The sequence below is a fragment of the Vombatus ursinus genome, unplaced genomic scaffold (genome assembly GCF_900497805.2).
Source record: "Vombatus ursinus unplaced genomic scaffold, bare-nosed wombat genome assembly UNPS02003439.1, whole genome shotgun sequence".
In the NCBI taxonomy this organism is placed as follows: domain Eukaryota; kingdom Metazoa; phylum Chordata; class Mammalia; order Diprotodontia; family Vombatidae; genus Vombatus; species Vombatus ursinus.
Window position 1 is genome coordinate 7,550 of NW_020943217.1, and position 14,606 is coordinate 22,155.

Consider the following 14,606-nt stretch of genomic DNA (forward strand, 5'->3'; position numbering starts at 1 on the left):
AAAAAAGAATTTACTTTATGTCTTGGAATTATTAATAGTCTAATGTTGGAAATGGAAAGCCACAATGACAAAATAGGATACAGTAAAGAAAATGGAAAGGGATCATGAATACTTTTCACACCACTATTTTGAAAAATCCTCATTAAAAAATAAATTATTTGGAATATTTTAAAATGACATAAAATATGATAAAATCTATAAGGAATACCTGCTTTGGATCAATGCCCTCTGTAGTTCTCAAGAAAACTAAATGAAGCAGATATATCTTTTAGATATGTTTCCTCAAAATGGGAATTAATTGGAATTCAAGAGTTTTATAGTTTCCATGCTTTGCCGATGATGCAATAATTGGTTAGGACTCTGGGCGCCGCTGTTCACTAATCAGGGAGAGAAATCCAGTCAGATCCTCCCGACTTCCAACCGACAAAGCCAGAAGTTGCTCAGCCACACAAAGAAAAGGCTGTTCAGACACACAAGCCCACCAGCAGAACTGAATCAGCCAGAAAACACCCCAAGATACATAAATTGTGATGAATGCCGATCTCCAGGGATTTAGAAGACATAAGAACTGATCCGGAAAGAGCTGTTGGAAGAATAGGCAGAAGAAATATCTGCAGCAAGGTAACAATGGCAGCTCTGCAGAGACGTCCGGGCAGCAGTGCCCTGCTTTGCTTTCTCCTTGGAATTCTGTGGGAGGCCAGTGCCAGTCAGTTAAGCTACTCAGTGCGGGAGGAGATGGAGGAGGGCGCCTTCGTGGGTGACATCGCCAAGGACCTGGGACTGGAACCGCGGGAGCTGTTGGATCGAGGAGCCCGAATTGTTTCCAGAGGTAAGAAGCAGCATTTCGCTCTTGATGTCAGAACTGGCAGCTTAGTCACAGCAGACAGAATAGACAGAGAGAAGTTGTGTGGGAGAATATCCGCGTGCACTGTAAACATAGAGATTCTGCTAGAGGACAAAGTGAAAATTTATGAAATAGAAGTGGAAATAACTGATGTTAATGATAACATACCTAGCTTTGGCACAGAAGAAAGGGAAATCAAAATCAGTGAAAGCGCAATGCCAGGAGCAAGATATCCCCTTCCAGAAGCCTTTGATCTAGACGTGGGGGTGAATTCACTGCAGAAATACAAATTGAGCTCAAACCATCACTTCTCTCTGCACGTACAAAACGGAAGAGAGGATGCCAAGTACCCTGAGCTGGTGCTGGAGCGGGCCCTGGACAGGGAGGAGGAACCTGTCCATCACCTTACCCTCACTGCTTTTGACGGAGGAAATCCGGCTGGTTCTGCCACCGTGAGCATCCTCGTGACTGTCCTTGATGCAAATGACAACGCGCCAGAGTTTACTCAGTCCCAGTACAGCGTGAGTGTTCCTGAGAACGTGCCAATGAGAACATGTCTGCTCAGGGTGAATGCCACAGACCGGGACGAGGGAATGAACGGAGATGTATCTTATTATTTCCGGAAAATTACCGAGAAAACCTCGCAACTATTTGAACTGAATGCTTTGACTGGGGATATAACAGTATTGGAAAATCTAGATTATGAGGAATGTAATTTCTATGAGATAGATATTGAAGCCAGAGATGGGGCTGGATTTCTGGCCAGAGCCAAGGTTCTGGTCAAAATACTGGATGTAAATGACAACGCCCCCGATGTCACCATCACCTCTGTTACCAGCTCAATCTCTGAAAATTCTGCTGCAGGATCAGTGATTGCCTTTTTCAATGTGCATGACAAAGATTCTGGGGAGAATGGTCAGGTCACATGCTCCATCCCAGAGCACCTGCCTTTCAAACTTGAAAAGTCCTATGGAAATTACTATAGTTTGGTGACCGACAGAGCCCTGGATCGGGAGCAAGTCTCCATGTACAACGTCACCGTGACAGCCACAGATGGAGGGAATCCCCCTCTGTCCACTTTTATTCACATCTCCCTGCACATAGAAGACACCAACGACAACCCCCCGGTTTTTGTCCAGACATCCTACTCAGCCTATGTCATGGAGAACAATCCCAGAGGCACTTCCATTTACTCTCTAACTGCTCTTGACCCCGACATTGGGGAGAATGGACACATCACTTATTCCATTACAGATGACTCGGTACACGGTGCACCCCTCTCCTCCTATGTTTCCATTAACTCTGAAACTGGCATCCTCTATGCTCTGCGTTCATTCGATTATGAACAGTTCCGGGAATTGAAGCTAGGAGTAACAGCCAAGGACTCTGGGGACCCTCCTCTCAGCACCAACGTGTCCCTGACTCTGTTCATCCTGGATCAGAATGACAATGCCCCGGAAATCCTGTACCCCGCCTTCCCCACGGATGGCTCCAGTGGAGTGGAGCTGGCCCCACGCTCTGCAGAGCCAGGCTACCTGGTGACCAAGGTGGTGGCAGTGGATGCAGACTCTGGCCAGAATGCCTGGCTGTCCTACCGACTACTCAAGGCCACAGAGCCTGGGCTCTTCTCCGTGGGTCTGCACTCAGGGGAGATAAAGACTGTCCGGGCATTCCTGGACAAAGATACCCTGAAGCAGAGACTCATAGTGGTGGTGACAGATAATGGGGAGCTCCCCCTCTCTGCCACTGTCAGTATCACCATAGCTGTGGCTGACAGCATCCCAGAGATCCTCTCCGAGCTCAGCAATCCCGAGGCACCAGATGACCTTAAAGACTCCAGCCTCACACTCTACCTCGTCATCGCAGTGGCTGTCATTTCCTGTTTGTTCTTCACCTTCATTGTCATTTTGTTGGCGCTCAGGTTACACAGGTGGAGGACCTCAAAGTTGCTGGGTGCATCGAGTGGGCATTTTGGAAACATCCATTCCTCCCAATTCGTGGGCATTGATGGAGTGAAAGCATTTCTCCAAACACATACCCAAGAGGTTTCCCTCACTACTGACTCTCGGAAAAGCCAGTTGATATTTCTGGGACCAAGCTACGCAGACACTTTATCAATTCAGCAGAACTCTGATAAAAAGGAACCTCCATTCATACCCCATGAATCAATTCTTTCTAATGAGGATCAGTCCTTTCAGGTAGGCTTAAGCTTAATTCTTAATATAGATTTAATATTCTATCAATTACAACTTAAATTTGAAGAGAATCTTAATTTTCACCTAGTCTTACCTCTCTCCAAATGTCAGAATCTTCTTTCCAACAACCTTACTGGTAGTAAGCTTCAGCTTGAGAGTACAAGTAATAGAAATCTTGATGCAAAAAAAAGTTTTCATTTTTGAAAAATTCTAATTGTTAGACATGTTTTCTGTATATTAAGCTCCAACTTGGTTCTCTAACTTGTGTACATCTAAACATAAATCTGTCATAGCTACACAGAATCATTCTGATTCTTCTTAGAAATAGAATTAGAGGCAGTTGGTGATGCAGTAGATATGCCTTTGTTCTTAGAATTAGCATTAGGGTCCTTTGATGGCACAGTGAATAGAGTACTGGGCCTGAAGTCAGGAAGACATGATTTCCAATCTGGCCTCAAAAACTTACCAGTTAAATGACTCTGGGGAAAACATTTAACTTCTGTTTTCCTCAATTTCCTCAACTGTAAAATGGAGATAATAACAGCACCTACTTCTCAGGGTTGTTCAAATGAGTACTATTTGTAAAAAGTGCTTAGCACAGTATCTGGCAAGTAGTAAGCACTATGTAAATACTTATTTTCTTCCCTTCTTCTCTGTCCTTTGAATACTTGTAAGTTGCTGTTATTTGTTTCTCAACTCTCTTCGTGTGTGTGTGTGTGTGTGTGTGTATGTGTGTGTGATTCCCAGTTCCTTCAACTGTTCTTTATTTAGTCTTTTTTCAATACTTTTTGAAAATTTGGGCTCCTTCTGATGAACAGATTTCATTCTATGAATATGTATCTCAAGTTCTGACTTCTAACTAAAGACAGAAATCCAATATTATGGGCTCACCAGTACAAAGTTGGGAGGCACAGGGCTGTAGTACTATTGCTTCTCTTATTTTGAACAAAGTGTTTCTATTATTCAGTATGATATCTCATTTGTTTCTTTGGTATCTACATAGTGCTGTTGTCTCATATTGAGTTTTTGATCAATTGAAATTGCTACAGCTTTTTCAAAACAATTCTTGTGAAAACACTTCTCCTCCATCCTATATTTGATGCAGTCATTGTTTGGGAAGGAAGTATGAGATTCTATATTTACACATTTTGTATTTAATCTCCTTAGTCTAGGCTTGTATTTTTAATCTACAGAGATAATTTAAATCTTAATTTTGTCACCTGAAATATTAAATGTCTTTTCCATATTTGTGTCATCTACCCCCCAAAAAAAGAAGGAAAATAAGGCATGGCTTCTAGGTCTTGATCTGTGTTGTCAAATGTGTTGAATAGGACTTTGCTTTGTTATTGTAAAAATCACTGGATGAAAGTCAGAAAATTTGTCTTGAAGCCTCATCTTTTTATTTTCATCCCAACTTTCCCTTGAGAAAGTAAGAGAAACAATACACCAATAAAAGGGTATAGAGTCAAGCAAAACAAATTCCTTAACAGGCAATGTCCAGAAAAATAGGTCTCAATCTTCATGCTGAGTCAAGCACCTCCCTATCAGGAGATGAGCAGCAAGTTTCATTATGAGTCCTTTCAAATTGTGATGTTTTTATGTTGATCCAAGTTTCTCATTCTTTCATAGTTATTTGTTTTTATAATATTTCTGTCATTGTATAAATTGCTCATCTGGTTCTAGTCACCTCATTCTACATCAGTTAATTCAAATCTTCCCAGGCTTCTCTTAAACCACCTTCTTCATCATTTCTTACGGCAAAATAGTATTCTTTCACGTTAACATGCAATGACTTATCCAGCCATTCCCCAGTTGGTGAGCATCCTCTCAGTTTCCAGTTCTTTACCTGGTCTTTTTCACAGCTTTGAAAATGGTGGGAGAGCAGTAAATAAAACCATCTTTCAGGTCTTTGTTCCACCTCAATCTTTAAGATCTTTGTTCTAGCTCTTAAGAAATCCAATGGCTTCAATTATAAGACCAAGGACTAAACTTCATGGTAACTTTACCAGATGACCTCAGTTCTTGGCTTTTCCTGATGTACCTAATCTACAATGTGTGGCATGGCAGTGTAGGATCTTATGGAACAACCTTATTGAGGTAACATAGAAGGCATGGTGCTAAGGTCATATTTTCAAACACTTTCTTTTGACTTATCAGATCAATATCTAAATAAATTATTTAAGACACTCTTCATATTATTCTTCTATAATAACTCCATCTTTCCATTTGAAAGTTGAATTATTTCATTTTCAGTACACATCTGTTCTTATTTGATCTTTTTGTATATTTTGTTTTCATGAACTATTAGATTTAAAAGTGTTTGACCTTTTAAAAATTACTTATTTTAGCCTATTTTGGGAGCATATTTGGATGTTTTCAGTTGTCATTCATTGGAGATAATACAACATGATTTTGTGCAGTGATTCACCATGATATTCAATGTACCCTAGAAACCTGGCTGTTTTTTTCTATCATAATTGAAATACTCAGAGAACCAATACACTTGAATGTTCAATCAGTTGATTATTGTTTTGCTATGGCCGTATTATTTGTTAAAATGATAATTTTATTATTTCTAAAGAGAACAGTTTTTAAATATCTTCCATCCAACATTAACTCAGTCTCTTTGGAGAAAATGAAAATACCCCTGATGAAATCTATTATACGGCATAATCATCCTTTTTTGAATGGGGTAATATTAATTAGTATGTAACCCAATTAGTAGGGTGGCATTCCACTAGAGACTTGTTCTTGTGTATTACTCTGGAATTTGTTGCTCCAAGTATCTTTCTGTGGATTTTTAATTATCCTTCTAAAGCGTGTGCAGAGGAGAGGAACTAGGATAGTGTGAAGACCAAAACTCATGCCATACAAAGATTGGTTGAAGGAATAATGCTGGCAAACATTTGTTTATTTTAAAGTATTCCCCATTGCCAAGGAGGGTATTTCTTGCAAAATCCAAACTGAAAATTCTTCTCATATGTAGTGAGGATCCCCAGTGATCCTGTTTGTGATAAATGTATCAAGTCCCAGAACCCTTCCGAACTTCATTAATGGGTTCCACAACTATTCCTCTTAATAACACACACTTGAAAAACTAAGTGTAAGAAGAATGCCTTTTCCCACCCCAAGTCATGCAGTTACAAATATAGCCCATGGACAAATACTGCAGATGGGCAAGAATATCACCCTGCATTGAAAAATTTTGTAGGAGAGTGGACTGAAATGCATTTGGTGAAATATATAGTATTTTTGCTGTTCCCCAGCACAAACCTTGTCCTTATATGCCAATATTCTTCTAGGTGTACTCTTTAGATAAAAATAAAGGAATCTCTGAAAAACAGAAATTTCTAATGAACCCAGGGGAGGAAAACAGTGTAAGCATAAGTAAGTTGAACCATATCAGCAATGATATAGGAAGAAGTTGATTAAAAAGCATCATTGATACCATTATTGGAAAAGGAGGTGGGTAGGTCATATAGGGAGAACCAAGGGCAACAAACGGACAATCTGAGTTAAAGAAATAGAGAAAGAATTCCATGTCTCTGAGTATATTTTTATTGGAGGATTTATGAGATAATGTGGACAAGAATTATATAGAATGAGATTTCATGGATGGATGAAGATCTGAATGGTTGGAGGGAAGTACATATTCCAAAGGAATAATCCCACCAAAGTATAATTCCATTTACTAGTAATGTTTGTGATTCCTATGTAGTGATCATTTCAAAACAGGTAAATAAAAGAATTAATAACAAGAGAATGTAAAGAAAATTAAAATCTCAATTAATGGAAATAATGAATTGCATTAAGTGGTTTCCAATATTTGAGTTTGTACTGAATGGTTCCATTGAGATGGAAGCAATTACAGTTATGACTTCTATTATTTTTGCTTTTTTTTTTTTTTTGGTGAGGCAATTGAGGTTAAGTGACTTGCCCAGGGTCACACAGCTAGTAACTGTCAAGTGTCTGAGGCCGGATTTGAACTTAGGCTCTCCTGACTCCAGTTATGACTTCTAATAGTGCAAATTCGAATAAATGCAACCACATCGTGGGATTCATTATTCTCACTAATCTAGACCTAACTGTGAACTCACCCCCATTATATTGGCAAAAATCACACACACAAAAAAGGAAAATGACAAATACTGGAGAGTACATTAATGTGCTATTGGTGGAATTGTGAAGTATTCTTGCTTTTTTGTGAAGTATTTTGGAACTACTTCCAAGGAGTTATTAAACTATGAACATCATTTGACTCACAGATGCTGTTACTAGGTCTATACCTTAAAGAGGTCACAGAAAAATGAAATGACTCCTATATGCAAAAACATTTATAGTTCCTTTTGTGGTGGCAAATAATTCTAAATGGAAGGTATGCCCATCAACTTGGGAATAGCTAAACAATTTATGGCATATGAATTGGAATACAATTGAGCTGCGAAAATTATGAAGGGGGTTATTTTAGAGAAAACTAGAAAGACTTGAATGAAAAGTTCAAAATGAAGTGAACACAACCAGGAGAACGTTTTATACAATAACGACAATATCTCGAAGACAAACAACTGTGAAAGACTTGGAAACCCTGATCATCAGTACAAAACCCAACTACAATGCCGAAGGACACAAAATGAAACATGCCAGACACCTTCAGATAGAGAAATGATGAATTCATGGTACAAACTGAGGCTTATGATTTCATTTCTTTTTGTTGTGGACATGGCTAATGTGGGAATTTGTTTTTCTTGACTATACAAGTTTGTAACAGAACAAAAAAAGAAGCAGTTGGGAAATAAACCACCACTATTATTGAAAGGATGATTAAAAAAGAGAACAGTGTTCTGAAAAGGCATTATAAAAATTCGAGGTTTTTGGCCAAGTAATTCAGGATTAAACCTGGAAGGGATTGTTAAGTCCATAAAGCCCAACCCCCAAATTTTGCAGGTGGGAAAACTAAATTTGCACAGGGAGCACAAGTAGGTTAAGTAGCTTGCTCAGGGTCACGTGAATGGTGTCTGAGGCAGGATTCCAACTCAAGCCTTTGTGACTTCAGGTCCAGTACCTATATATTATACCAAACTGCTCAGAGAAAGAATTTTTAACATTTCCAATCCAATGAGGAGGGGGAAGGAATTGAATATTGAGAGGAACAAGCAATAATAATACTTCAGCAGTTATTTGCTAAAGAGATTTTTTTCCCTTGGTTATTACTGAAAATTTTGTCCTGGAGAAAAATCGATCGATGAAGGATTGGCTGAAATTTTCCGACCAAGACACTGGGCGCCGCTGTCGGCCAATGTGGAAGGAGAGCTGGAACAGAGAATCCCTTGGAGCCAGCTTCCTGATGGGTAATTTCCTGTCCACCAAGAAGCCTTGTATTTATTCAAGCTCCGGACCCACTGAATCTTCTCTGGATTTGTAGTCACGCTAGGCTAGACAGTGAAATTGGCCCTTCTGTAATACCGATTCGTGCAACTAACGATCACCTACACTTCGGCTTCTGGGGAAGTGAAGAGTTTCTGTCTGCACGGAGAGCCTGAGAGATGGGAAGGAGCGCCGGGCAACGAGCTCTGACTCTGAGGCCGCAGGTACTAGTCCCCTTCTTGGCGTTCTTGTTCTGCTGCGCTTTTTCTGAGCAGATTCGCTACTCCATTCCAGAGGAAATGGCGAAAGGGTCGGTGGTGGCGAACCTCACCAGGGATCTGGGACTAGAGGTCCAGGACCTGCCGGTTAGGAAGCTGCAGGTTAGTGCAGAGAGGGAATACTTTAGCATCAGCTCGGAGAGTGGGGAATTGCTGGTCAGCAGCAGAATAGACCGAGAGGAAATATGTGGAAGGAAGCCTGTGTGCTCGCTTGATTTCGAAACAGTTGCCGAAAATCCACTTAACATTTTCCATGTAACTGTGGTCGTGCTCGATATTAACTACAATGCCCCGTTATTCAAACGGTCGCAAGTAGATTTAAAGATCTCGGAATCCATTCAAGTAGGTTCGTCCTTTCCTCTGGACCCCGCTGTAGATTCAGATGTTGGGACTAATTCTCTACAAAGATACTACCTTGAACAAAACAGTTACTTTGATCTAACAGTGAAACAGAATCCAGATGGCAATAGATACCCTGAGTTGGTACTGAAAAAATCTCTGGATAGGGAACAGCAGAGTTCACATCAATTGGTCTTGATGGCCCTGGACGGTGGGCAGCCAGCCCAAAATGGTACCGCTCAGATCAGAATCAATGTTGTGGATGCCAATGATAATGCCCCAGTATTCAGCCAGCAGATCTACAGAGTGAGTGTGCGGGAGAACCTGCCTCCAGGATCCTCGGTACTGCGTGTGATGGCCACCGACCAGGATGAGGGAGTCAATGCAGAAATTACATTCTCCCTTCAAAACGTGGATGAAGATGTGAAATTTTTATTTCACTTGGATCAAAAGACAGGAGAAATCAGGACGAGGGATAATTTGGACTTCAAAAATGCTAATAGTTATACCCTAAGCATAGAGGCAAAAGACTTTGGAGATCTAGCATCACACTGCAAAATCCACATAGAAATTCTCGATGAAAATGACTGTGCCCCCAAAATGACTGTGATATCTGTGTTCAGTCCAGTTCCAGAGAATTCTGAGCCTGGCACTGTCACTGCACTTCTGAAAATCCGTGACAGAGATTCAGGAGAAAATGGGGAGGTTATGTGTTATCTTCAAGAAAATATTCCCTTCAAGTTAGAATCCCCTTCCAGGAATTACTACAAGTTGCTGATAGACGGAGCTTTGGACCGTGAGCAGACCCCAGAGTATAACATCACTGTGACTGCCACTGACAAAGGAAATCCCCCTCTATTCTCCAGTAAGACCTTCATTCTTCACATAGCGGACATCAATGACAATGCCCCTGTTTTCCTGAAACCTTCCTATGTGGCTTATGTTCCTGAGAACAATCCCTCAGGTGTATCTATTTCCTGTGTCTCAGCAGTTGACCCTGACTTGGAACAGAATGGCAGTCTGTCCTACTCCATCATCTGGAGTGATCTCCCTACCCTGCCACTGTCCTCCTACATATCTGTCAATGGCCACAAAGGAGACATCTTTGTGCAGCGCTCCTTTGACTATGAGCAGATCTGTACCTTTGAGCTGATTCTTCAGGCCTCTGACGGGGGCTCCTCTGCCCTCAGTGCCAATGTTTCAGTTCGAGTGTTCATAGTGGATCAAAATGACAATGCCCCAATCATCCTCTATCCGACCCTGGGGGCTGATGGTTCAGCCCTCTTCGACATGGTTCCTCATTCTGCAGAGCCTGGCTACCTGGTCACCAAGGTGGTGGCAGTGGACGCTGACTCAGGATACAATGCCTGGCTGACCTACCACATATTGCAAGCCACGGATTCGGAGGTCTTCAGCCTGGGGCTCCGACCAGGACCTTGGCTGACAGAGATGCAGCCAAGCACCACCTGCTGGTATCTGTGCAGGATGGTGGACAGCCCTCTTTGTCAGCGACTGTGACTCTACACTTGGTCTTTGCAGACAGCCTGCAGGAGGCGATGCCAGAGATGATAGAGGAGCACTCCAAGATTCCTGACCCTCAGTCTGAGCTGCAGTTTTATTTGGTAGTAGCTTTGGCCTTAATCTCAGTGTTGTTCCTTATCACAGTGACATTGTCCATTGCCTTTCGATTAGGAAGGTCGTCAAGTTCGCCTATATTCAGATGTTTCTCTGTGGGTTTTTGCTCTAAGACTGGGCTCATCATCCCCCCAAACTACAGAGAAGGAACTTTACCATATTCTTATAATCTGTGTGTGGCCTCTCAAGGGGGAAAGATGGAATATAATTTTCTCAAACTGACTGGGGAAATGTTGCCTCCACAGGATTTACTCTTTAGTGATGCTTCCAGCATCCCAAATAACAGTAACGGGGAACTCCAGGCCACCTTTGACATGGTCATTCCTTCTCACGTAAGTTCTGGCAATAATCTCTTCACTTTTTTTATACAGTGTCTTCATTGTATGTTAGTTCTTAAAATGTACATACCTTAATTGTGAGTAATTGGGGATTTGTTCTTTTGACATACTCTCTATCTGCTTTGATTACCTGGAGAATATTTTCTTGGCAAATGTGTGTGCGTGTGTGTGTGTGTGTGTGAGAGAGAGAGAGAGACAGAGAGAGAGACAGAGAGAGAGAGAGAGAGAGAGAGAGAGAGAGAGAGAGAGAGAGAGCTTACTTCTGGTTTATGATGACTCCTTGGTTTGAAAGTATTAAGCTTCCCTGGAACTGTGAGGTCTGCACTTTTTGGTCTGGCCATGAATGTTCTTCATGAATTATTGGACTTTGATAAAGGATTTTTTCCTGCCATGTAATTTCATGGTTCAAATTACATAAAAACTTACTGACAATAGTTTCCTAAAAGAAGGGTTTTTTAATTAAATTAAATCAATTTTGAAAGGACAGATACATTTTTCAGTTTCAAATTCTCTCTCCCTTTACCCCTTCCCCATCCAATGAGAAGGCAAGAAAAGTAAAACCTGTTATCACTATGCAAAAAGAATTTCTACATTAACCACTAAGAGAAGTTTTTAGTTAAGTTTTCACTTTCATCATACCCATTAAAAAATTACTCTTTGGTTTTAGTATTCATTGATAATTCTGTATGTCCTAGTCACCTAGAAATAAAGTCTTTCACCAAACACTGACAATATATAACAATTGCAAGTGTAAAAAAGAGGTGTTTCTCATACAGGTCAAAATACTACCTTCCAGAAAAGTATTGATAGTGAGGAAAATAAGGTCTTGCATATCTCAAGAGTAAAAATCTAAGTATGCAGAACATTTATGAAAATTGTATTTAATTTTCTTTTGTTGGATATTTTGGTGTTTAGGAACCCCTATATCATGCATTCACAGTGAAATACTGATACCTAATTATGATTATACAAGGATTTCTATAGAGTGCTTAGATCTTACTTTTTGCATTATGAAGCTAAGGATTTCCTTAATTAGTACATTACCATACTTAATGGCCAAAAAACCCCCCAACAATCTCTTGAGTGATCTGCACAGAAATATAATTATTACATTCTTTCTACTTTTATTGAGTAAGCTGAAATCCATTTAGAATCTCTCAGTGAAGTCCATGGCATAAAATTGTAACAACTCACAAGAAAACCATTCTTCAATTCTAGAAACATAAATTTCTTCATCTCACTTACCAAAAACACTTCATCTGTGTGTGGTGTGGGAGGGGATGGGAGAAATTTGCGACTTGGAAATTGCTTATTTGGAGACTAAAGATCCACTTTGAGAATATAAGATGGAATAAAGGAAATGCAAAGGAAGCATGAATATTCAGCTAATAACCATATTTTAAAAAACTATTTCTAATAAATAAAAGAACAGAGTTACTGTCTTCCAGTCTACAACCATTCCATGTGTTTGGGTGCTCTCTGTATTTGCCACGAAAATTAAACGAAATAGACGTTCCTTTTAAAAATATGTTTTAAAGCAATAAAATCATTAAGAATGAATCTATTTTAAACCAACTTTTCATGCTTTGCTCAGAAATGGTGCAGTAATCTGTTAGGACTCTGGGCGCCGCTGTTGACCAGTCAGGAAGATAAATTCAGCCTAAATCTCTCTCCAGGCAGCTGACAAAGCCTAGGCATACAGTGTCAGACACACCTTAAAATCAGCCAGAAACTCTCTTCTCTACGGACTCCAAGATGCAGGGGCATTTTGATCCCCTTAGACAGTTAGAACCAGAGTGCTAATCCATATACTGAGGTTGGATTTACAAAAAGAATAAAAATTCAATAGTGAGACGGCAATGGCGGCTGGACAGAGGCTTGGGAACTGCCCAGAAATACTCCTTATATTCTTTCTCCTGGGATCGCTGTGGGAGACCGGGTCTGGACAGATCCGCTACTCAGTGCCCGAGGAGATGGAGAAGGGCTCTTTTGTGGGCGACATCTCCAAGGACCTTGGGCTGGGGCCCCACAAGCTGTCGGAAGGCGGAGCCCGCATAGTTTCCAGAGGTAAGAAGCAGCATTTTGCTCTGAATGTCAGAAGCGGCAGCTTAGTCACAGCTGACAGAATAGACAGGGAGGAGTTGTGTGGGAAAGCACCCGTGTGCATTGTAAACGCAGAGATTCTGCTAGAGGACAAAGTGAAAATTTATGGAGTAGAAGTGGAAATAATTGATATCAATGATAATATCCCCAGCTTCGGGGCAGACGAAAGAGAAATCAAAATCCCTGAAAGCGCAGTGCCAGGAACAAGGTTTCCCCTTCCGGAAGCCTTTGATGCGGATATAGGAATGAACTCTGTTCAGAGCTACCAGTTGAGTTCGAATCATCATTTCTCTCTGAGTGTGGGAAAAAGAACAGATGGAGTCAAGTACCTGGAGCTGATGCTGGAGCATGCTCTGGACCGAGAGGAGGAGCCTGTTCACCTCCTCACCCTCACAGCCTCGGATGGGGGAGATCCGATTCTCTCCGGCACCCTAAGAGTTCCTGTGACTGTCCTGGATGCGAACGACAACGCGCCAGAGTTTACTCAGTCTGTGTATACCGTGAACGTACCCGAGAATTTAGCACAGGGGACACAGCTGCTCACAGTGAGTGCCACCGACTTGGATGAAGGAATAAATGGGGAAGTCACTTATTATTTCCAGAAAAGTATGGAGAAAACTTCTCGGTTATTTCATTTGAATGCTTTGACTGGGGATATAACAGTATTGGAATATCTAGATTATGAAGAGTGCAATTTTTATGAGATAGATATTGAAGCCCGAGATGGGGCTGGACTTCTGGCCATAGCCAAGGTTCTACTCAAAGTACTGGATGTGAATGACAACGCCCCCGATATCACCATCACCTCCGTTACCAGCTCAGTCTCTGAAAATTCTGCTGCAGGGTCGATAATTGCCCTTTTCAATGTGCACGACAAAGATTCTGGGGAGAATGGTCAGGTCACATGCTCCATCCCAGAGCACCTGCCTTTCAAACTTGAAAAGTCCTATGGAAATTACTATAGTTTGGTGACCGACAGAGCCCTGGATCGGGAGCAAGTCTCCATGTACAACGTCACCGTGACAGCCACAGATGGAGGGAATCCCCCTCTGTCCACTTTTATTCACATCTCCCTGCACATAGAAGACACCAACGACAACCCCCCGGTTTTTGTCCAGACATCCTACTCAGCCTATGTCATGGAGAACAATCCCAGAGGCACTTCCATTTACTCTCTAACTGCTCTTGACCCCGACATTGGGGAGAATGGACACATCACTTATTCCATTACAGATGACTCGGTACACGGTGCACCCCTCTCCTCCTATGTTTCCATTAACTCTGAAACTGGCATCCTCTATGCTCTGCGTTCATTCGATTATGAACAGTTCCGGGAATTGAAGCTAGGAGTAACAGCCAAGGACTCTGGGGACCCTCCTCTCAGCACCAACGTGTCCCTGACTCTGTTCATCCTGGATCAGAATGACAATGCCCCGGAAATCCTGTACCCCGCCTTCCCCACGGATGGCTCCAGTGGAGTGGAGCTGGCCCCACGCTCTGCAGAGCCAGG

The 14,606-nt window shown here is 41.5% G+C and overlaps 2 protein-coding genes across 2 annotated transcripts; both read left to right on the top strand.

The window, feature by feature from the left end:
- Positions 1-460: 460 nt before the first annotated feature.
- Positions 461-12,687, top strand: LOC114052193 (protocadherin gamma-A4-like). The gene is made up of 3 exons (XM_027874672.1): positions 461-3,042; positions 10,901-10,987; positions 12,670-12,687. Exons 1-3 carry the CDS (start codon positions 535-537, stop codon positions 12,685-12,687), a joined length of 2,613 nt encoding a protein of 870 aa, XP_027730473.1. The 5' UTR covers positions 461-534.
- A 41-nt stretch (positions 12,688-12,728) lies between these two features.
- Positions 12,729-14,600, top strand: LOC114052184 (protocadherin gamma-A4-like; the record flags this gene model as incomplete). The annotated part of the gene is made up of 1 exon (XM_027874664.1): positions 12,729-14,600. A coding segment is annotated over exon 1 (1,748 nt), but the record flags the coding sequence as incomplete, so codon positions are not given.
- Positions 14,601-14,606: the final 6 nt, after the last annotated feature.